Source organism: Pipistrellus kuhlii, unplaced genomic scaffold, assembly GCF_014108245.1.
Source record: "Pipistrellus kuhlii isolate mPipKuh1 unplaced genomic scaffold, mPipKuh1.p scaffold_m20_p_20, whole genome shotgun sequence".
In the NCBI taxonomy this organism is placed as follows: domain Eukaryota; kingdom Metazoa; phylum Chordata; class Mammalia; order Chiroptera; family Vespertilionidae; genus Pipistrellus; species Pipistrellus kuhlii.
The window spans coordinates 1,038,605-1,062,548 of record NW_023425516.1 but is presented as its reverse complement, the minus strand read 5'-3'; the positions used below and the strand labels follow the sequence as shown (position 1 = coordinate 1,062,548).

Here is a 23,944-nt window from a genome sequence, read left to right as displayed (position 1 = left end):
ATCAAGACAAGATTTAAATCAAGACACTGACTACAAAGGGCTGGAAAATAACCAGACTGTCAGCACTGAAGCTACAATCCCCCATCTTTGCAAGGACGAGAGCTGTCCCTGAACAGCTGCAGGTCACCCAAATGGCGAGTGCCAAGGCATGGTAATCAAAGGCCAGGAAGTGGGAGGAGGAAAGAGCCCTGCAGTGAAACAGCCCTAAATAGTGTGACAACCCTGCGGATGGCAGAGAAAGCACAGCAGCTGACAGACGAGCCAGGCTTGGAGCTATAATGGACTTGCTCTTTTAAAGCAAAGACATTCAGGCCAACAGAGACAGACCCTTCTGATGGCAGCCGCTATAGATGCTAATTAAAGGGAACGTCTTACATGCTTCTCTGTTGGTGTTTGCGTCCAAACTCCCAAGTACAAGGATGGCAATTCCCATCAGCTGTGTTACATTTGAAACCAAGAGTGAGTGTATCAGTAATGTGCACACACATACCTGCACACTTGCTTATACATGTATGCATATGTAATTATATGAATATTTAATAGTTCTTTAGTACTCTATTCCAATCTGCCTAGGGTGTCTTTAGAGGCACACTGCGCTGGCCATCACTTAGAAATATTGTAACATTGTCCTTGAAATGCCTGCATTATAATCAGCAAGACTGAAAGTGCCATGGAAACGCAACGATGCTATTGGCATCATTACCTACTATGCCAGTATTCCTGATTTTTGGTATGAGGGAGCAATGAAGGGGTCCTATAAGCAGAGGGGGCCCTGGCAGAGACCCTAAATTATTCTTGAAAGGCAAGATGACCAAGAGAAAAAGAAAGGAGGCCTTTTATTTCAGAAACTATGAATCCCAGCCTGATTCGTGCATGAATTGAAAAAATCCTCATTGAGATCTGAATCACACACAGTGTTGGCCAGAATCAGACAGCACACTCAAACTAGATAACAGAGGAGATGAATTAATGAAGGGACTATTTCCAAAGGCGTAGGTAGGGTTAAAGGAAATAAACATGGATGGTGAAACTCTTGTGGCTAGCTAACAGCAGAGGAGTGAGTAGGTACCATGCCTTGGCCTAAAAGAACCAGAAAAGGGGTCTCAGATGTGTATACTAATACTGAAGGAGTGGGAGGAAGTCGCAGGAACCAGATGCTAACTATAGCCATACCAACAGCTATAGGACCCTGGTTCTCAAAGTGGGGTCCAGCAGCAGCATCCTCACCTGGGAACTGATCACAAATTAAAATTATTGGGCCCCGCCCCAGACCTACTGAATTAGAAACGGAGGATGGTGCCAGGCAAACTGGGACAATGTAACTAAACAGTTACACCCAAAATGGTAAGACTCTAAATTCACTCACTTGAAATATGCCTTAAAGACCAGGATACAACACAACTATATGAAAGGCATGGAGAACTCAAAGAACCCCCCGAAGGGAACACACTCAGCAAGTGAATTGGGGTCCATGAGAGGTATTAATATCTGATTCCACCACTGAGAACATTAAAGCCGAAAAGGCCAATGACTCCGGACAGACCAGATCAGGAACAGCAATGAACAAAGACCTACATTCGAGGGAACAGCCTCCTTCTGATGGGCAGCTGTCTTCCAAAGCCTGCCTCCCGAGCAGCAGCTCGTGAACACGCTGGCGAGTTTTGAGACAAGCCTGAAAACTGGTAATCTTACCAGTGAGATCAAAACAGCACATGTCTTTGCTGTCAAAACTTCCGCAAGCTGCCACATTTCAGTAAAACAAACAATGAAGTTGTATTCGCTCTCTCCAGACTCCCAACGGCAGCACAGGCTGGTGATCATACAGGCCACGGGGTCGCTGCCTGGAAACAGCCCACCTCTAAATTTCTCCTTCACAGAAAGGAAGACTGTTTACGAAACCGCCTGGCTGTGCATTGAAAGAGAAATAGGAAGAATAGAGCAGTAATTCCAAGCAGGGCATGAGAACCAGGGTCATGTTAGAAGTGGTTTGGGATGCAACAATATAACATAATGACAGGATGGGAGGTGGTTCTAGGGAGCGTGGCTTACACCCACTGTTTTCATCTCTGTGGCAGACTACATAACTTGTCCCCCAGATCCATTCTTCCCTTCGTCCATTGTGGTAAGAATCTGAGCTGGATACAGGCCAGCAAGACAATACAGATGTGTAGTCATGTGACCAAGGTCTTGTCAGCAAAATGTGAGAGGAAACCATGTGCCCCACCTCTGGATCATCCTATGGAAAAGACATGTGGCTGCTCTGCCTTGCTCTCTTTCTGCTACCAGTTGGGGACAATAAAGGCATTAAATGGCCCCAGTTCAAGCACATCAATGAATACAACATCCTAAGGGATAAGGGAGTCACAGATGGAAGGAAACTGGGTTCCTGAAGTATCACTGCTGCTCCACCCGCATGGACTGTATTTTGGGGTCTCTTCGTTACAATGCCTTAGCCTATACCTTAACTACTACCTCCCCGTGTGCAACAGAGGGACATGGAGCATTGGGGACGCACAGAGGGAAGCTTATAGAAGGCCAGCAGGGAAAGAAAGTTCACTGGTTAGTTATAGGCTCAGTGCTAAGGCAGCCTGAAGAGATCCACAGTATGAAACACATCAATACAAAACTAGCAAGCTCTAAGAATTTACAAAGAATTTAGATGTAATTGTATTACAAGTGGTGAGTTGCAAAACAATGTTTCCTTTGTAAAGATCAGCTGCATCGTGGAAGGACACAGGCAAAGGCATCTGCTATTCAGAACTGAACAGATTTCATCATGATCCAGATTAACACAGCACTGTTTCCATGGGCCACCTGCCAGAATGCAGGACTAGCCTTGTTATACAGAACCAGATGTTACAACGAACTTGCTACAATTTTCTACATACCAGAAATTATAAGCCACATTCATTAGTATGTAACTACAAATGGAAAATTTTTAACCATCAAAATTCCGAAATGCCCAAGTTCAATTTCCTTGCACTGCACTCCAAATTTTGAAAATCCCATTGCGTCTATCTTAAATTATATACTTTAGCGTACATATTATTTCCATAACACAATAAGTAAATTTGTATACAAATCAAATTTCTGTGAAATCAGTGTTTTCATCCAATAAATATTTTTTAAGCATTTACATGGGGAAACTCTACTGAAACAAGGGAGACATAATCCCTCCCTCCCTTCCTGGAAGGAGTAGCCTGCTCAGAAAGAGGAAGTACAGGGGTGCAATGAGTCCAGTAAAGGGCCCGGCAGGAATTTCTAAAATGGTAAGTTATAGAACCCTATCTGGTTTGGCTCAGTGGAAAGAGCATCGGTCTACAAACTGAAGGGTCACAGGTTCAATTTCAGTCAAGGGCACATGCCTGGTTGCAGGCTCAATCCCCAGTAGGGGGCATTCAGGAGGCAGCCAATCAATGATTCGCTCTCATCATTGATGTTTCTATCTCTTGCTCCCTCTCTTTTCCTCTCTTAAATCAATAAAAATATTTTTTTAAAAATAATAAAAGATTTTTTTAAAAGATTAAGTTATATATGCCCAATCATTGGGTTGTGCACCTGAAACTATACTGTACCTCAACTCTTATTTAAAAAAAGTTTTAAGTTATTGAAGAAGAAGAAGAAGAAGAAGAAGAAGAAGAAGAGGAAGAGGAAGAAGAAGAAAAGAGGAAGAAGAAGAAGAAGAAGAAGAAGAAGAAGAAGAAGAAGAAGAAGAAGAAGAAGAAGAAGAAGAAGAAGAATTAGAATTAGAATTTCTAAAAGAAGTAGCATCTGGTCCAAGCCCAAAAGTTGAAATCAGAGTAAGCCAGAGGAACAAGGAAAAAGGGAACAGCATGGAGAAAGGTTAGAGGCAAATTCAAAGAACCAAAGAAGTGCAGGGTGACTGTCAAGGGAAAGGAAAGAAATAGTAAGCAACAAGGCTGGAGACATATGCAAAAAAAGGGCCATGTAAACCACGTGGAAAGGTCTGGACTTCATCCAGAGGGCAGCAGGGAGTCTTGAAGGGTTTTAACAGCAGGACAACTTGGCTGCACTGTGTGGAAGACCTGGGGGAAGGACAAGACAGATGGCAGGGAGATCACTAGGAGGTTAATGCAGTAATGCAGGCAAAAGATGGAGGCCGGAACGCACACGTAGAAGCAGGGCTGGAGAAGAGAGATAGCTCTGAGAAATATATCGGAGGTGGAATCCTATATCTTTTCATTAATGTAAATTGTATCATGAATTAAATGCATTTGCATTACCAATGATGTTCAACTACCAGGGGAGCTTACCATGATTTGCATGTTTCCCTAAACTTCAAAGGTTTGATGATCTCTAAGTGGTCAAACGGTATAATGGAATTTAGTACTTTATGATACCAAAGTAGATCTAGTCCCCTGATCCTGCGGCAGAACGCATTCCCAGGTTTCAGAAGGGTAAAATGTGCATATACTTTACATTATGTAACACCCAAGGGTAGGGCCTGAGATAGCACCCTGTAATAAAATACATTCATAATTTTGCAGCAAAATGGATGAATAGTCGCACTAAAGGGAATAAATAAGAGAGTTCAGCTCAGGTTTTGCTGGAGTTCAAGTCAGGCTTTGCTATCAAATAAGTAACAAAAGAACTTGAGGTTATTCAGAGCTCTGGGTGTTTCAGAATTGCAGATAAGGGACGGTGGATCTGTAATCTCACCTTGATTCCTATATTAAGTTTGGATTTTTTTATGAAAACTGTACCCTTAGCAAGCATTTTACTCCAAAGTACCAAAGTAATTGAGAAGACAATGCAGACAAGGAGATAATTACAAGATGCCATCAGTGATACTCAATGGAGCTACTAAAGAAGGGCATAAAGATGTTGCAACCAGGTATCAGTGTGCTGAGGCAACCAGAACTCCAGAAGCAGCTGTTTTGCAATCATTCCCATCTTGCACGTTAGCAGGTAGATAACCTGAGAAGATGGTCCTTAAGCTGAGGATGCAGATGCCAGGGACAAACCCCAGGGGGGAAGCCCACAGCTAGAAGACCCCAAAAAGGAAACCCCCTGCAGCCACAAGCCATCTTAGCAGAGGAACGGCAGGTATTCCCAATCCATGAGCTATTCCAAGAAGGCTATGTTCAAGCAGAAGTCCACACAGTTAAGTCCACAAATTAAAAAGAAAGGGTAGGTTTTTACCATTGTGACAAAGCCAACTGGTAAGGATGAAAATGGGAATACCAAAAGAGTTTAAAATTCTCAAAATGCCCAAATATTACTTCCTGAAGATATGTTTTAAAACTTGTTGAGCCATGAAAAAAAAAAAAAAAGACAATGGGCCGAAACCAGTTTGGCTCAGTGGATAGAGCATTGGTCTGCGGACTGAAAGGTCCCAGGTTCAATTCCAGTCAAGGGCATGTACATTGGTTGCGGGCACATCCCCAATGGGGGGTGTGCAAGAGGCAGCTGATCGATGTCTCTCTCTCATCGATGTTTCTAGCTCTCTATCCCTCTCTCCCTTCCTCTCTGTAAAAAAATCAATAAAATATATTAAATAAAAAATTTAAAAAAAGACAATGGTAACTCCTAGGTTCCCTCTGGTCATCCTCATTGGCCACCACAGACGACACCATTTCCCTGAAGCAACTAAGCAGTGACTGCCACCTGTGCCTGGACCACTAGTTGTCATGTAAGTTACACACAACACTCAGAATCTGTCATCGCCCTGCCAAAGCTGGCCTTGATAGTGTGACAGTCCTAAACAATGTGTAGTTTTAAGAAGCTGCAGCCGAAACCGGTTTGGCTCCGTGGAGAGAGCATCAGCCTGCGGACTGAAAGGTCCCAGGTTCGATTCCGGTCAAGGGCATGTACCTTGGTTGCAGGCACATCTCCAGTAGGGGGTGTGCAAGAGGCAGCTGATCGATGTTTCTCTCTCATCAATGTTTCTAACTATCCCTCTCTCTTCCTCTCTGTAAAAAATCAATAAAATATGTGGTGTTTTTTTTTTTTTAAAAAAAAAAAAGAAGAAACTGCATGAGATGGGATATCTAGAAGATGAGCTCTTCAACCCAAAGGAAGAGAAATATGAACTTACAGAGCAGTGCAAGGCAAACCAGAAAACTGTGGACTGAGCTTTTGCTAAAAATCAGTGCCTTTCCTAGTTCTAAGACTGCATGTATTGCCTTGAAAATAAAGCTTATCCTCACAAGCTGGTCTTCTAAATCATTTGCAGAATTCTAATTAAAATACCCAAAACAACAATAACAAACAAACAAACCCCTGCTGGTTTCAAGGGGATTTCTTTTCTGCAGGCTAATCAACAAGTCTGTTAATAGCCACAAACATAAGGGACTCTGTAAGATACAGACACCACAAGGCAATTGTTGCATTTGCAGCAAGCATCAGTGAACACATCATCAAGGTCATTTGTGAAGGTCAGGGCTCCATGCCCCAGTTCTCAAGGAAGAAAAGCTTCCCAGACATTATTCAAGGAAAAGAAGTTTCAGGCCATAAACAAGCAGATGTGGTGTTGATTTTGAAGGAGCATGAGGCTGGTGCAAGGCCAGTCTCCCAGCAGTCTGTGAGAATGTCCTCGTTTAGAAGGCTGGGTATAGAGTGGTGGGGGAAGGGGGATGAGGAGGCTTCTCTACTAGCATGGCTTCTCAACTAATATGAAGCCAAAGCAAATAAACTGTTTATTCCAGGTTGGAAATAAAGGCAGTCAAGTACCCAAAAAGAAGCCCCGTGAAATTTCAAGATAAATAGAAGCCCATCTCTCTCTTACATGAGCCTCTATAAAGTTTATATAGTCTTGTTTTAAGGACTAACTCAGAGACAAAACAAAAATTGTTTCTAGGATACACTTTTTTTCTTTTTTTTTTTACTTTAAGAATCTAAACCCCCAAGAACCTAAACAAGGCCCCAAAATGAATTTTAGCATTCTACAACTTATGTTACATGCACATCAGAAATACCTATGGCACCATTCAAAGAATGAAGCACATCTGTATGTACTAATCTGGAAAGATGTCCATGACAAATCGTGTAAAGGCAAAAAGCAAGGTGAAGAACAGAGCAGAGAGTAATATACCTTTTTTGTAAAATAAACTATATGTATGTGTTATAAATATAGACATAGAAATATTTTTCCCATGAGGCATAGTTAAGGGTCAGAGAGAACATGCATAATCATTAATATTTGTTCTACTAGAAAATGGACTAGAAAGGAAGAGCATTTTCCCTTCTATGTCATACAGTTCTTCAGTGATTGCATTTTCTTAATAATAATCATCAATTATCTCAATTTTAAAAAATTAAAACTTTTTGCCCCCCGGAAGAGGCTTAGTTGGTTAAGCATCATCCAAAAGGTTGCCAGTTCAATTCTCAGTCAAAGCACATACCAGGGTTTCAGGTTTGATCCCTTGTCAAGAAGTGTATGGAAGGTAACCAATGTTTATCTATCTATCTATCTCTAAGCATATTCTCAGATGAGGATTAAAAAAATTTTTTAATGATGTTAACTAGACTTGTTGTGATCACTTCACAATATATACAAATATAAAAATATTATACATCTGAAATATAGTTATTATATATCAATTATACCTCTATTAAAAAATTAAAGCAAGACTCTATTAAAGGTAATCCCAGTCTATTCCCAAATAAATGATTTCTCATTATTGACCTATAAGTCATAGCTACACTACCCAACAGTAAGTGGGGCTGTTTCTAAATGGGCTAGCCCTCAATCTTTAGGGTGAGAAGAACAGGAAGACACCTGAAAGTCAGAAAAGCAGGGGAGGGAAAGAGAGGTACCATGGACTGTCTGAGCAAGAACCACATCGGTTCTATGACTGACATCCGGTATCGGCGCACCGAGCTACTTCCAGATAGATGTAAATACTCACCAGATAAAGGTTATTTTTGTCCTGAAAGGCATACTGTAATTGGGGGATCCAAGGACTTGTGCTCTGAGATAATATGTTCCGTTCTTCCTCAAAAAATGAAACCTAGAGGAAAAAGAAATCTTTTAGACAATTATAATACAAAGCAAATGTGAGGAAGAGGAAAATGCCCTTTTCTTTCTCTTAAAGCCTAAATTGATGTCTCTAGTTTAAAAATAATAATAATAATTTAACCCAGCATCCCACAAATCTCATCCATTTTCTTACTTTGCTCACAATTTTTGCCAGATCCGTATATTATCTGACCAATTATTTACTTAGTGTCTTTCTTTAAAGTCAACTCACTTTCTTTAAATCTAAGTACTTTCTCTTTCTCTTCACCTTCCCTTCCTGAGCATCAGTGGTAGTAAGAGGCATGGTGGCCCAGAACAGGATACCAGGCGCAAGCAGGGTGAGGAGGGCTGCAAACACGTGTGGGTACAGTCCAATATATGGTATCAACAGCCATACAGGGTGAAGAAGGCACCCACATATAGGGAAGCTCTGAGCCTACCAAAGGGAAGGGCAGCACCAAAGACAGTAGATTACATGCATTCTAATGCATTTTTATTATATAGGTAATAAAACCTTAATATGCAAATTGTCCCCTTGACCAGAATTCATCTGGGAGTTCGACCACTTGACCAGGCACTATAACGTGCACTGACCACCAGCGGGCAGACGCTCCAACTGACTGGTTAGCTTGCTGCTGGTGCTGTGGGCTGGACTAGAAAGTGAGGTGTGATGTGAGAGCCATCAGGAAGCTCCCAGGGTTTGGCCCGAGCCCTGAGCAGAGACGGGAGCCAGGAGGGCTGTTTTATACGGAAAGGACTGTTGCAGGGCTGGAGTAGGCAAAGTAAAAGTACAAGGTCCTGAAAACTTGTACCAGAAAGTAAGACAGTACTCAAAGGTGGGGTATGTCAAAAGGACAAAAAGCCAATCTAAAGAGATTCTCATGGACCAACCTGGTGACAATTTAACTATAAAAATATATAATAAAAGTAATGGATCATAACTCTTTGACTTAAACATTTAAATGTAAGTCCGTACAGTATAAATGAGTGAGTTGAAAGTTTTATGAGGAATGCCTATTTTGATAGTTTGAAAGCACCTTCCTACAAGATACTTAGGTCAGTGTTTTTCAACCTTTTTTGGGCAAAGGCACACTTGTTTCATGAAAAAAATCACGAGGCACACCACCATTAGAAAATGTTAAAAAATTTAACTCTGTGCCTATATTGACTATATATAAAGTATAATTCTCTTGAATAGGAATCAAATAAACACAAAGAAAGTATTTTATAATTACTTTATTATGAAATATTAAGTAAACAAAATAGTGAAAAATTATAAAATTCTTGTCTTGTCTGCACCTACGGCACACCAGGCAACATCTCGCGGCACACTAGTGTGCCGCAGAACAGCGGTTGACAAACGCTGACTTAGGTAACTAGAGTGAAGCAGCTCAGCAGATACCAAAGTGAACATCATCATGAATGTGACCAAATGAAATTGAGAGCCACCTGCAGGATGCAATAAAAAGAACTGAGCATCTCAACTGTGATGTTCCTGCCAAAGACATCTAACCTGAACCCAAACATGAGAAAATCAGACAAATACAAATTTTACAAAATAACTGGCCTGTAGTCTTTAGAATTATCAAGGTCATGAAAGTCCAGGAAAAATTAAGGAATTATTCCAGATTGGAAAGACTAAAAAGACAGGACAACTAAAGGCCAGGTGTGGTCCTGGACTGGATCCTTTTGTCCCAAAAGACCGTGGAACCACTGGTGACACCTGAATGGGGGTCTGAGGATTAGACGGTAACAGTGTATCATTGTTCATTTAAAATGACCTCTTCCACTTCTCACGGAGCTCTGGCTGGCTGGACTGGCCGCTCCTAGGCGACAGGTCTTGTCTGCAGGACACTACCTCTCCCTACCTCCTCCCCTTCGGCATTTCTCTTCACTCATTCCTGGTGCTGGCGTCTCTCTTCTAATGCTCTTAAATTCCAAAGCCTCCGCATGGCTCAGCTAAGGACCCTGCTTTTCTTAAAGTCACCCTCTTGAGGAATGGATAGTCAACTTCAACATGTGTATGATTTTAGAGACCTCCCATCCATACCTCACAGAGTCATCACGAGTCATTCCCCGGGAGGAAGGCACGCTATCTGAACTGCAGTGTGGACCGCTGGATTACTCTGCCTTTGCATGTACTGTTTCCATTTACAAGGTAAGCATCTCGAGGTCGGGACTATATCTAATGCCTCTTCCCAAGGACCTAGAAACACTCCAAACACAACAGGTGTTCAGGAAGAGTTCACTGGGGATAGATGGTATGTAGGTGCTAGGAGGCCAGGTGAGCATCTTCCACAACCTGCAGACAATCTGCCGCACCCTGCATTGGTCCTTTCTGGGTAGTTGCTCACACTGCATTCCTAAACACGGGCTACATCCCCCTCGGACTCCAACAAGCAGCATCCTGTCCTCCGCTCTTCTTTGTCTGGAGGCCACACAAAGTCACTGAGGTCCTGAGACTCTGATTCCAACCTCCTCCTTCCAAAAGCCTAAATGATTGCCAGCTGTCTCAGAGATTAAACTGTCATTCCAAAAACTGGTTTAGGGGGAATGGGGAGTTATCATTTCTGTTTGGGATGTGAAAAAGTTCTAGAAATGGCTGTGGTTACACAACACTGCGAAGGCACTAATACCAATGAATTGATCTTTAAAATGGTTAAAACGATATATTTTATGTTATATCTATTTTGCCACAATAAAAGGTTCTTGAGGTTTCCCATCAGTTACTCCCTTCCCACCCAAATGTCCTCATTTCTTCCCATTCCCAGGTCTATTCTAAATCATTTTTAAAAAACTAAAAATACAAACCACATCTGCATACAGCAATCCTGTACTCAAGTCTCCAGAAAGTCACTCATGCTGCACCTGGCATATTCTCGTCACTTCTCTCTGCCCAGAACCCGCAGCAACAAACGTTCCCTGACTGCCCCTGGCTCACACCTCTCCTCACTCCATCGTTCAAGGACTTGCTAACTGCTCTCCCTCCTGCGACGCTTTAGCTGTTTCAGCTGGTAAGCGCCTGCTTTATATATTTGCATTTTTCCTCTGCTTTCCAAGGTTATTTTAATTTAAACCCTGAAACCAACAGCATGGAGCTTCTCTTCCTTGTGCAGGCTTCCCACGAGCCAGATACATTATCAGACACATGATGTGCACTCAAACGTCTGTAACTAATAAATTACTCTCTGAACAACAAGGCTGATGGCCATCTCTCCAGAAACACAGCAAAAGAATCAATATGTCTGGAGCATCAGGCTTGTTTAAAAGAAAGAAAAATACCATAGCCTTCTTACCTGCTCTCAAACAAGCAACTCTCTAGCCACATAAGGATTTTATTTCAACTCTTTAGAGGCGTGTTTTTTAAAATCAAATATACATGCCCATAGCACAAATATATAAAATGTGCACTAAAGCAAATGCTGACTCACCTCATAATATGCATATCTCTAAATCCCCAACTGACAGTCAGGAAAGACCTTAAACTTATTAATTAAAAGGCCAAGTTGGTTCTGAATAACACACACAACTATAAAAACATGATAAAGAAATCCAGGGGAGTTGTAAGCCTTCAAAATGAGTCAAGATCAGTTCAAGAAAAAGAGCTAAGGACATGAGAGACCTGTCTGCCCATGCAACTGCAACTAACTAATCACAGGAAAATGTGCTTGATCCCAGATGTCAATTCAGCAGATGAACAGCTCTGCAACGAACATTCTGGTACAGAGAGGGGAAAGGGTGTGATGCCAAAATGTTCCTACCTGCTCCTGGGCCAACACGGCCTTCTTCTTCATCACTTTCATGGCATAGACATCCCCGGTGGCTCTCTCTCTGACCACCTGCACTTCGGCAAAGTGTCCACAACCCACCAGGCTTCTCACTTCGAAGTCCTTCGCAGAAGGCTGGAGCTCCTGCAACTCAGTGATGGTGCTGGAATCTGCAAACATAGAAAAATGACTCCCAGGTAAATAAAGAGCTTCTAAGACCTGCATCTTTATGAAAGCCAAAAAAGAGAAAGTGTTCTTATGTCCTCCCTCACTGTCAAAGACATTTAGTCACTTCTCATCATCATGAATAATTATAAAATCAGCACAAAAGTGTTTTTATATTTTAAATTAAGGGCTCCAGAAATTCCAAAGCACAGTTTCCATGGCAGCTATAATTTGCATCCTGTAGACTTGGGAAATAGGGAAGGAGAACAGAACAAGCTTTCCTTCCTCCTCCCCAAGGCTGCAGGGCAGTGTTTGGTCAAAAATGCTTGTCTGCATTTAGGTCAATTTTACAATGGATGCAAGCATCCTGACTCCCATCTCAACCAATGCTGTAGTTTCTGGAACAAACTTACATGCCACAGTTCTGAAAGGGTTGCAGCTGTCTTTTTCTTAATGTATGGTCTTACTCCTTTTCCTAGTACAGTGGTCGGCAAACTCATTAGTCAACAGAGCCAAATATCAACAGTACAACTATTGAAATTTTTTTAAAATATATTTTATTGATTTTTTTACAGAGAGGAAGGGAGAGGGATAGAGAGTTAGAAACATCGATCAGAGAGAGTCATCAATCAGCTGCCTCTTGCACCTCCCTACTGGGGGGATGTGCCCGCAACCAAGGTACATGCCCTTGACCAGAATCGAACCCAGGACCCTTCAGTCCGCAGGCTGACGCACTATCCACTGAGCCAAACAGATTTCGGCTGAAATTTCTTTTGAGAGCCAAATGTTTTAAATTTAAACTTCTCCAAAATAGACTCGCCCAGGTCATGATATTTTGTGGAAAAGCCACACTCAAGGGACCAAAGAGCCACATGTGGCTTGAGAGCCGCAGTTTGCTGACCACTGTCCTAGTACAAACTGTTGGTGTCTCAGTTTGCTTTGGACGGCTATAACAAATACCATAGACATTTGTTTAAACAACAGGCATTTATTTCTCATCATGCTGAAGGCTGGGAAATCCAAGATCAAGGTGCTGGCATATTCAGTTCCCGGTGGGGCCCAATTCCCGGCTTATAGGCAACCACCTCTTCACTCCGTCCTCACATGACAAAGAGAAAGGCAGTTTTAGTCTCTTTCTCTTCTTATAAGAGCACTAGTCCCTTCTTGGAATCCCCATCCTTGTGATCTCAATCTAAGTACCTCTAAAGGCCTCACCTCCAAATACCATCCCATTGAGGGACACAGGCTCAACACAGTAAACTGGGCGGGACATAAACGTTCAGTCAGAGATCTTTGATGTATGAATATGGACTAAATAAATGAATGGCAGGTTTCTAACATACTTTTTTTTAAACACTGAAAGAACACTAGGCTGGAGCATCTCTGAATATGCAGCAACTCTAATGACCTGCAAGAACGGAGGGTAGCAGCTGTGACAGACTGAAAAATTAATTCAGTTCTGCACATTATAAGGAAACTGCACCGTATACAGGGGTACACTCCAAAGGAAGACAAGGAAAACACATCATCAAAATTACCCTGGAGAATCCCTCAGACAGTGCCACCTTGAAGACCAAGAGGCTATCTTGCAATCCCAGAGGGACACTGGAGTCCTCTGGGCACGGCAACAGATCACCATTTCTGTAGGTTGGCCATGAACAAAATTGGAAGATAGATTTCTAGAGTTACGTTCAGCTCAGCAGATTGTTCAGACCATGACAGAACCAAGTCCAACAAAAAGAAAAGCCATTTCATACCCACATTCACAGAGTGGCATATTGATGAATTAGCCAATGCAGTTGTAACTGCTATCACCCACCCCCTTTCTTTGTTGCATGGCTGGAATTTAATTTCTTTGTATCAAAGGCACTTATGATGAACTCTGTTGCACTAAGTGTTTACCCACCACAGACCCACCTCTCACATTAGCCAGTCATCCTGAAAACACCTTCCTTCCAGCCCTTGGGGAATCAGGCCAGAGTGGAAGGTAGATCCCCATGAATTCATCATGACCATTGTAAAAATAAAAATATAAAAATAAAAAATCTAGAGTGCCTCCACAGAGAAATCACTGAAGAAGCAAAATTGAAAGCTGAACGGCATTTTCCTTTTACCCTGACATCACAGTGCCAGCCCCATCTTTCTTCCCTGTCCCTTTCCAAGTTTCTTTCAGATCAAGCGTTTGAGTTCTGAATTATAATTTCCCAAATACGCTGGCTTGCAACTCTCTGGGCTGAACCCGATTTCATTACTGCTCCCACACAAGGCCAATCTCTCCTGATTCTCTGTTAGGCCTTGAGCCCACAATTTGCTTACAGCCTTTGTCCAACTTATTAATTTTGGGTCTGTCACTGCCAACTACCAGACATCTCAATCACACAAGCAGGCAAACTGCTTACAGGCAAAACCACCATGATACTCTCAGAATTCTAAAAAATCATTCCAGGAGATACGAGAAGAATCCAAGATGGCTGCACAGGTAAACACCTAGCCACAGCCGCACACAACAATTTCAATAAAATACAACTAAAATATAAAATGGACATTACCCAGAACTACAGGAAAGTCAACTGACTGGAAATTCTACAACGAGAAGCAAGGAGAAAACCAGAAGGAAGAGCAGAGGAGCTGTAAAAGCCTAAGGGACGGAACCGGAGAGGAGGGGCGGCTGAGTGCCTGGCTGGCATTCCCTAGAGCACATGTGTCAAACACAAGGCCCGTGGGCCAAATCCGTCCCGCCAGGCCTTGCAATGTGGCCCGCACCGCACTGTCATCACTGCACTCTGCTGCGTTTCCATCACAATGACAGTTTATGACTGTTCAGTAAACCATTCGGCCCACGATTTAGGCTGGATTTTAGATTTTGGCCCCTTCTCTGATTGAGTTCGACACCCCTACCCTAGAGGGAAGGAGTTAAAAACTCCGACTGTGCTGGGCCCCAGTTCCGACTGCTCTGAACCCCAGTTCTAGACCAGACCCTGGGGACCCAGGCTCATCCATAGGGAGCTGGGCTGTAAGGCAGAACCCCGGGGGAGCGGCGAAAGGAGGTCCCAGAGGCGCGCACATTGCGTGCAGAGAAGGGACGGTTGGCTGTGCCGCAGGATTGCCCTGGCAGGAAGGAGACAAAAGCTCCAGATGGCTCTGAACACCACCTCCAACTCCACTTCCAACTGAACTGAACCCCAGTTCTGGGCTCATTGGGGGAGAGCCTACACTGTTTGGTAGCAGGCGAAAATCGAGGGCACCTTTCTCTCAGAGGTGCTTGCAACGAGTACTGAAGGATCCTGGGGATTACTGAGACTCAGGAACAGCATAGGGCGGGGCTGACGGAAGCCAAGGCTGTAGGCTCCACCCTGAAAGCCTGCCCCATCAGGGAAGCTGCAAAAATTCCGAGACAATGAAATAGATCACAAACGAAAGAAATGGAGGACAAAAAGCAACTGGATATAGAGTTCAAATCTACGCTTACAAGGTTTTTCAAGAATTTCCTAGAAAAGGTCGATAAGACCTATGAGGATATGAAAAGGGATCAACTAGAATTAATAAGGAATCAACAAGAAATGATAAAGGATCAATAAGAAATAAAGAATACATTGTCTGAAATAAAAAATATTATACAGAGACCTAAAAACAGAATGGAAGATCCCAAGAATCAAGTCAAAGATTTGGAACATAAAGAGCCAGAAGACACTCCTCCGCAGAAGCAAGAAGGCAAGAGAATCCAGAAAATTGAAGATAATGTAAGAAACCTCTGGGACAACTTCAAGCGAACCAACATCAGAATTATGGGGGTCCCAGAAGATGAGAGAGAGCAAGATATCGAAAACATACTGAAAGAAATAGTGACAGAAAACTTCCCCCACCTGGTGAAAGAATTAAGACTTACAAGTCCAGGAAGTGCACAAAACTCCAAACAAAAGGAATCCAAAGAGGACCACACCAAGACAAATCATAATTAAAATTCCAAGAGCAAAAGATAAAGAGAGAATATTAAAAGCAGCAAGAGCAAAGCAGGTAGTTACCTATAAAGGAGCACCTATATGAATGTCAGCTGATTTCTCAACAGAAACCATGCAGGCCAGACGGGAATGGCAAGAAATATTCAAGGTGATGAACAGTAAGAACCTACAGCCAAAGATAATCTACCCAGCAAAGCTATCACTCAGAATTGAAGGCCAGATAAAGAGCCTCACTAATAAAAAAAAGTTAAAGGAGTTCATCACCACCAAACCAGAATTATATGAATTTACTTTCGGAAGAGAAAGTAAACAAAGATAAAAATTATGAACAACAAATACGTAACTATCAACAAGTGAATCTAAAAACCAAGGAAATTAAAAAAAAATCTGATGAACAATATTAACTGTTGAATATAATAGAATCAGAGGAATGGAAGGGGAGTGAACTGACGATTCTTGGGGAAAAGGGGAGAGGGGGGATGTGGGAAGAGACTGAATATAAACTGTGCACCTATGGATGAGGACAATGGGGGGTGGGGAAAGAGCAGAGGATGTAGTGGGAACCTGGTGGAGGAGAGCAATGGAGGGGGGGAGGGACATTTGTAATAATATGAACAATAAAAATTTATTTAAAAAAAAAAGATAACATCTTAACCTTAAAAAAATAAGTAAATAAATAAATAAAATAAAAAATCATTCCAAATCTCAATATCTTTTTTCAAAGGCTTTGGATTGTTAGGGTGAACAGGTAAGACCCTAAACTCAAGTCTAAGACTATTTAAGAAAATAAATCTTCACAATTTCTCTCTAAATTAGCAGCTTCTGTAATCCCAAGACCATTTTACCCTTCACCCCTGCACATGGTTATAGCAGGTAAGAGCCCAGTGCTGACTTCTGAAGTGGTGATAAAGACCGGAAGCACTGTAACAGAATGCAGGCAAAGGATGGTCTTGTCAGATAGACATTTGCATCCAGAAAGGAAAAGCCAGCACTGCTGAATGGACTGCTTCTTTTCTGAGACTTAGTAATCCAACATTTCAACTTCTAGGAACTCAAAGTGCTTCACAGAAACACCAGCACATGTGCTCGCAGAAGATACATATGAAAACGTGATGAGCACGCTTGTAACAGAAAATTAAAAACAACCCAAAGGTCCATCAACGGGAAAGTCCACCCACATAAAAGAATATTAGGCCCATGTTTAAAAGAATATTAGGCCCTTATTCAACCTCCACTAGAATATATGGGGAGAGTTTGTCTGTTTTAGTCACTATTGTAAACCTAAAAGGGAATCTGGCACGTAGCCAATGCTCCATAAATATTTGTTGGGTAAATATGCTGCTAAGTGAGCAAAGCTAGTGGCAAGACATTATACACAATGTGAACAATACATTATACACATATGTGAACAATAGTAACAGAACCACTCTAAAATGGACTGGAGCTGCCAAGCCAGAGGAACTGTCTTAAACTTGTTCTGTCTCAAATCTTTGGAATGTTAAAACAGAGCAAACAACATTTGGATGGGGCTTAAGAAACCTTGTGTCCCAAAGAACTGTTTGCCAAAATAACAAAGAAAGCAGTTATTATGACTACTGGCCTGAAATTTTAAATATGATTTAGAATGAACATGGCTGTTAATGCTATCTGCACCAACAGAAATGCCTTCCTTCTGTTGATGTCATCCTCCCCCTTCCCTTCCTCCTAAATACCTATTGCTCCTCATCGGAACACTATTTGGGCTTTGCCTGAACCAGTGATTCTCATTGAGTTCTTATTGATCTCAAATAAGTGATTATGTTTCACTTTCTAATTTAACACATATTATTCTTTTTGTGTAAAATTAAACACAAGTAATGTTAGAACATGCAGGGAAAGGGCTGATAGATGCTAAAGCTAATTGACCGGGGCAGAGGAATTCATAAAATACTCTCTTCTCCTTTCGATGTGTTTGATAATTGCTATAATATTTTATAAGGACAAAAACATTGCAATACTATACACCAAACTATTAATAATGGTTATCTCAGGCAGGCAAGATTTTGAGGGATTTTTCTCTTTGATCTTTTATATTTAATTTTGTATTATGTTTACTATTAGGGAGAAAAAACTTCAAGTTATAATTTGCCCATAAATATTAAAGTTGTGAACACACAGATTTTACCTATGGTGAATGTGGATGAAAGCGGGTAGAATTTTAGCTACTATCAACTCACAAAAAAATCCCAACTTTGGCAATTATGAACACTTTTCTATGTGTGTTTTAATATCACTCTTGCTGTTTATTTTTCACACAAATTATGAGACACTATATTTAAGGTTTGGCCACTTGTTTTGTTCATTAGCATCATAGTCAGTCAACCAATATTTACTGAGCACCTAATATGTGTCAGACACTGGGGATAGGACAGTAATTAAGGAAAAAAAATTCCATCCCTCGTTCCCAGATGCTAGTTCTCTGCCCTCCCTTGGTCCATGCTAGGGGCAACACTTTGGTTTATAGGGGTACACTTTGTCTCATTTCCTCCAAAAATTCCCAGAGAAAATTTCTATCTCTATGACAAGATTCTAGAAACTTGGGCAATAACAGCTTTTGGACCTTTATTCCCATGGGAAACTGAAGCTTGCATTCTGAAACAGAAACTCAAAAGGAAAGAAAATAAATTTAAAAAAAAACAACACTAATGCAATCAACCTTTTTCAATCATAGCCTCTCAACTATACTCTCCAGGAAGCCTCTTCAACAATATGAAACAGTTCCCTGAAAGAGAATTCCATTAGAAGAATCTACATTTCACTAAGCCTAGCCCCCTGATTATGGAATGAGTCAAGAAGAGCCACTGCTTTAAAGTAACCAGAGAGCAATCTCCAGCCTAATGAAGGTGCCTCTGGGTGGCTTGGTAAGTGGTAAATTCATCTGTCACATAATTTCCCTTCCCCTCCACTCCCTATTTGAGAATTTAAATATGCAAGATAATAAGGTGGGAGTTTATTCAAACAAATACAGAATAATGAGCAAACACCCCAAGGACATTTTAAAGTTAAAGATATATTAAACATCGGTGGAGGTTTATGACTATCGTTATTAGGAAACATTTATGGAGTGTCTCTATGTACCAGGCAACATGATAAACCTGATCATTCAATCTCCTCACAGCCTTATTAGATATACATTTCCCCCATTTTACAGACGAGGAAACTGAGGACAGACAAGTATCACACCTAACTACCTAAAATCACTGTACTGAACATACACTGATTTTTTTTAAATACATTTTTATTGATTTCAGGGAGAGGGAGAGGGAGAGGGAGAGGAGGGAGAGGTGGGAGAGGGAGAGGGGGGAGGGGGAGAGGAGGATGGAGAGGGAGAGGGGAGAAACATCAATGAGAGAGAATCATGAACGGCTGCCTCCTGCAACGCCAGACACCTTCAGTCGACAGGCCAATGCTCTATCCACTGGCCAAACAGGCTAGGGACCATACACTGGTTTCATCTATTCAAAACTCCCAGCTCCTCTGGGTACTTGCACATCCCCCATTCCATGAGGCCCTGGTAATCACGGTGCCCTGAACCCGAGAACCAAGATGAGGCCAATCACAGTGACTGGTGGGCAAACGACCCAAAACAGAGCCGATTAGAATCTTCCCTGCCATTGTATTAATATCTTAGTACACAGTGAAAGATAAAGGTCAGGCAGTGTATGACAGCCAGTCTCTGAAGGTGGTGCAGGGTGACACATGTCCCCTGGAATTCATGCCCTTGCATAGTTCCTAGCAGTGGAAGCTGGGCCGCCCTATGACCCACTTCAAACAGAATGTAGCTAAATAGACCCTAGGCCCCTTCTGGGACTTCACCCTAAGGGGCCTGGCCGCTTCTCCTTTAGTGCTTTTCGAAACCTCGAGCTACCATGTAGGACATCTCTGCTAGAGACCCACCATGCAGATCAGGGATCAGCAAGTTTTTCCTCAGTTAAAGGACCAGATGGTAAATACTTCAGGCTTTTAGGCTTTGTAGTCCTTTCAAGGTCTGTCACCACTACTCAAATGCCATTGTAAATGTGGAAGCAGCCACAGACAACGCCTAAACAAATGAGCTGTGTGTGTTCCAGTAAAACTTTATTTAGATAACAGGCATCCCAGGCTGTAGCTGGCTGACCCCCTGAGAGAGGGACCACATAGAGGAGCCGTGGAGAGCACGAGAACCCTGAGACTTCAGGAGAAAAAGGCCTAGTCACCCCAGAACCCCAGCTGAGCCCAGCCTTCTAGTCAACATGTCAGCATTGGGTGAACCATCTGGACATTCCAGACCAGGAGTCTGGTGCCTGAATTCCAGGGGACATAGAGAGGAGGAGTCCTCAGCTGAGCCCAGGCAACCCACAGAATCGTGAAAGGTAATACAATGATCATCATTTGAGACGACTAAAGTTTAGGGTAGTTATACTGTTAAGTCATGTAAGGCAGGGTTTCCAAAACTTGGCACAATTGATATTTCCAGCCCAATAATTCCATGTTGTGGAGAACTGTCCTGTGCATTACAGACTGTTTAGATGCCAGTAGCAATCCCTCCTCCCCCAGTTTTGACAATCACAAATGTCCCCAGACGTTGCCCAGTGTCCCTGTGGGCAAAATCACCACTGGTCAAAAAAGACTAGGGACCAGCAGCCAACTTCCCCAAGACAAGCAAAGTCAAGAACAGGGTGTGGGCAGGGCCAACGTGGGCCCTTAGGCTCTTTTGCTTTCATCAGCCCCTTCCTCCATTAAAAATAAAATAAATAAATAAAATAAAAAATTATATATATTTGATGAGCAGTGGCATAATGACAAATATAATCATAATCCAGAACCATTATACATTATTTCTATATACATATTTCCTTATGACTTTAAAATAAAGTTAAAATAAATTAAACTTATTAAAATTAAATATTGTGGGACTTAAGCATTGTGCCCACTATGCCTAATGGAGAAGTCCAGGCTGAGTGAGTGGAGGACTAGGCCAGAGGACAATATAAGTCCCTGGAACCAGCCATGCCTAAAGTTTGACCCACCCTTGGATTTCTCACTTACTGGCCTAAGCTAGTTTGAGATGAATTTCTGTCACTTGCGAACAAGAGGCCTGACTTATCCGGTCTCCCAGCTACAACAGGTGGAAGCTGACTTTGAAAAGGGGCCTGTCTAAGAGCAGAATTCTTTCCCACTCTCAGCAACCACTGACTCATTCTGCCTGTGGCATCCTCCCTCCAGAGGAACAGTTTTCAAGAAACAGTTCTCCCAACTTACACTTCCGGACGAAGTTGCTCACGTGCTTAATCTTCATCAGAGCAGGCTGACGGCATTCTTCAAAGAGAACGAAGAGGGCATCTAATATCCCTTCTCGGGAAAGAGAAGACAGCTGCTGTTGAGTCATCAAGGGTGGTTTCCCCTAAAAACAGCAAACAGCAGATGGAGACACTGTCAATAATGAAAAGCTTTGATCAATAACATCCATCCACACAGAGTAAATTACAAGCCACCAACTTGACTAACTGCTCACGACACATGCTAACAGCCCAATTCTGTAGCTTCATTCTTTAAAGAGACATCAATTGACAGTCATTAAGTTATCACTTGTACGATTCCATTACTGTGGGTTCCTTTCACCAGCATCTGGGAAGAAAAACTTCACGTGAATGTCATTAATTAGAAAAGGCCCACGGGAACATTTATTCTGGACCCTGCTGGTCCGGACATGTCTCCATGTCTCTACTACAGGAAACAAGGACTGCCATTTCCTTCATGTGTGCCCAGAGGTTTATTAGTATAACTTCAGTGTCTTTAATTCACTCACACAATCTAGAGTGTGATGAAGGGAGTGACTATTCTAAAGCTGAATTCATTCCTGATCTAGAGCAACAGTTGCAAACTGGCAGACTGTATCTAGCCCACAGACATGTTTTGTTTGGCCTGTGATATGTAAAATAATTTGAATTATCTGCCAATATTGAAAAATCAGATTTTACCAAAACGGTGGGAGAAGGGGGTGTTTCTGGCTTCTCTTAAAACACTGGCAGATCACCCTAACCAGTTTGGCTCAGTGGCTAGAGTGTCGGCCTTCGGACTGGGGTGTCCTGGGTTCGATTCCGGTCAAGGGCATGTACCCTGGTTGTGAGGCATATCCCCAGTAGGGGGTGTGCAGGAGGCAACTGATGGATGTTTTTCCCTCATCAATGTTTCTAACTCTCACTCCCTCTCCCTTCCTCTCTGTAAGAAGTCAATAAAATATATTTAAAAAAAAAAAAAAAAAAAACACTGGCAGATCTAGCAGCATTGCTCCATACTTATGCCTGCTGACGCTGCATGAGAACGGGATGTCTCCTAGGTTGGTCTCAATATTGTAATAAACATAAAGATGAGTGACAAGGAAACAAACTCAGGTGAGCAGAATTGGCAGCCTGTTACCTGGAAGAAAAGATTCAGCCTGGAGGCCCGAGTGGCAATGGGCTCAGCAGCGCCAGTGTCCAGCGGATTCCGGGCTCCATATTTGAATTTCAACATCTCCCCGCAGGTGCTGAAGGGAGAAAGGAGAAGGTCAAGGGTGCGCTGACAGGTGAGAAGGAAGGACTGAAGGATCCTGATATTCCTTAGATAGCAGGGATAGGAAGGTGAAAGTCGGCCCCCACACCCGGGGTCTTGGGGTACTCAGTCTGGGGAGGGCGAACAAAAAACAGCTTTCTATCCACGGTAAGCAAGCCTTGTGATCACTGGAGAAGGAAAAGCACCCCAGGCAGAGGGACCAGCCAGGGCTCCACTAAGGCTGAGGCAGGCGCTGGCCTTCTCTAATGATGGCAGGAAGGAAGGCCGAGGGGCTAGAGCAGAGTGAGAGGCAGAAGGAGGCAGGGGGTGGGTGGATGCTGGGGTGTGATGACACTGAGGAGGTAAGGCCACACAGGTAGCAAGTGGCAGCCGGACTCCACTGGACGGAAGAACGCACGCACGTCATGCTGACAGGAGGCGGCGCAGAAGGCCATGGAGCCAACTCCTCCCGCCCTGGGCCCCCGTGGGAGAGGCGCGCGCACCGCCATCCTGACCCTCCGGACCCCGCCCGCCGACCCCCGACCCCCACAGCTGACCCCCGACCCCCACAGCTGACCCCCCGACCCCCACAGCTGACCCCCGACCCCCACAGCTGACCCCCCGACCCCCACAGCTGACCCCCTCCCACTCCCGCCGCAGCCCTGAGGGCGGGACCTCCGCCCTCCCCGCAGCGGGAGGCGAAGCGGGACTGGTGTGGGTGTCGGGGGGCCCTCCGCCGTGTTGGGAGTCGGGTGGGAAGAACTGGGCTCGGGGGCTCAGACTCACGCTCAGAAGACCCCGCCCGTCAGCGCCGAGCTCCGCCGCCGGTCTCCCGCCTTCGCGTTTGAACTCGGGGACGGATGGGTGGGTCCCAACTCTGTTTGGACCAATCAGAGGACCGCTACCTATGATGGACATCTGCGTACCACCCAGGCCCCGCCCAGGTCCTTAAAGGGACAGAGTGAGGGTAAAGGGGAGCCAATCAAATTGCTCCTTCCTTTGACTGGTGACCAATGGGAATCTGGGAAGGACTAACCCGGCAGGGCCGGTCTAGGAATTTTGAAATTGGCGGTTAAACTGGATGCAGGGGTTACTGACGCCGAGTTTGTGCCTAGGATCCCTGGGGAAGTGGCCAGAGCAGCGTCTCCTGCTTTCAAGGCCACCAGCGAGGAGGAAGGCAGCCAGGCCTCCGCCTGGTCTTGTTTTTCAATCTTTGCTAAATTCTACCTTTCAAAGAAGAGGCTCTAGATACATTCATACATAACTGATGGGAGTGTAAATTAGTACAGTCTTGGCACTATTTGCTAAAATTGAATATACGCACAGTCTACAACTCACTCTCAGAGAAATGCCTAACTGTGTACACCAGGAGACATGTACAAGAATGTACAAGTAATATTGAGTGGTGTAAGGGCCAAAAGAACTGGAAGCCAGCCAAATATCCATCAGCCGTAAGAAAGGATAATTTCTTATTTGTCCTGTTTTCAAACAGCAATGAAAAGGAATAAACTACACTACAC

General features: G+C 43.2%; 1 protein-coding gene across 5 annotated transcripts in view; it reads right to left on the bottom strand.

Moving 5' to 3' along the window:
* Window positions 1–23,282, bottom strand: part of CIT (citron rho-interacting serine/threonine kinase) — a 159,394-nt gene extending 136,112 nt beyond the window's left edge. For all 5 annotated transcript variants that reach the window (XM_045585388.1, XM_045585389.1, XM_036448872.2 and 2 more), the window contains exons 1-5: window positions 23,211–23,282; window positions 22,311–22,419; window positions 21,153–21,294; window positions 11,743–11,918; window positions 7,872–7,973 (exon numbers count right to left, since the gene is read on the bottom strand). In XM_045585388.1, coding sequence (XP_045441344.1) covers window positions 7,872–7,973; window positions 11,743–11,918; window positions 21,153–21,294; window positions 22,311–22,406 — 516 coding nt within the window. In that variant the 5' untranslated portion in view covers window positions 22,407–22,419; window positions 23,211–23,282. The remainder of the gene's footprint in view (window positions 1–7,871; window positions 7,974–11,742; window positions 11,919–21,152; window positions 21,295–22,310; window positions 22,420–23,210) is intronic.
* Window positions 23,283–23,944: the final 662 nt, after the last annotated feature.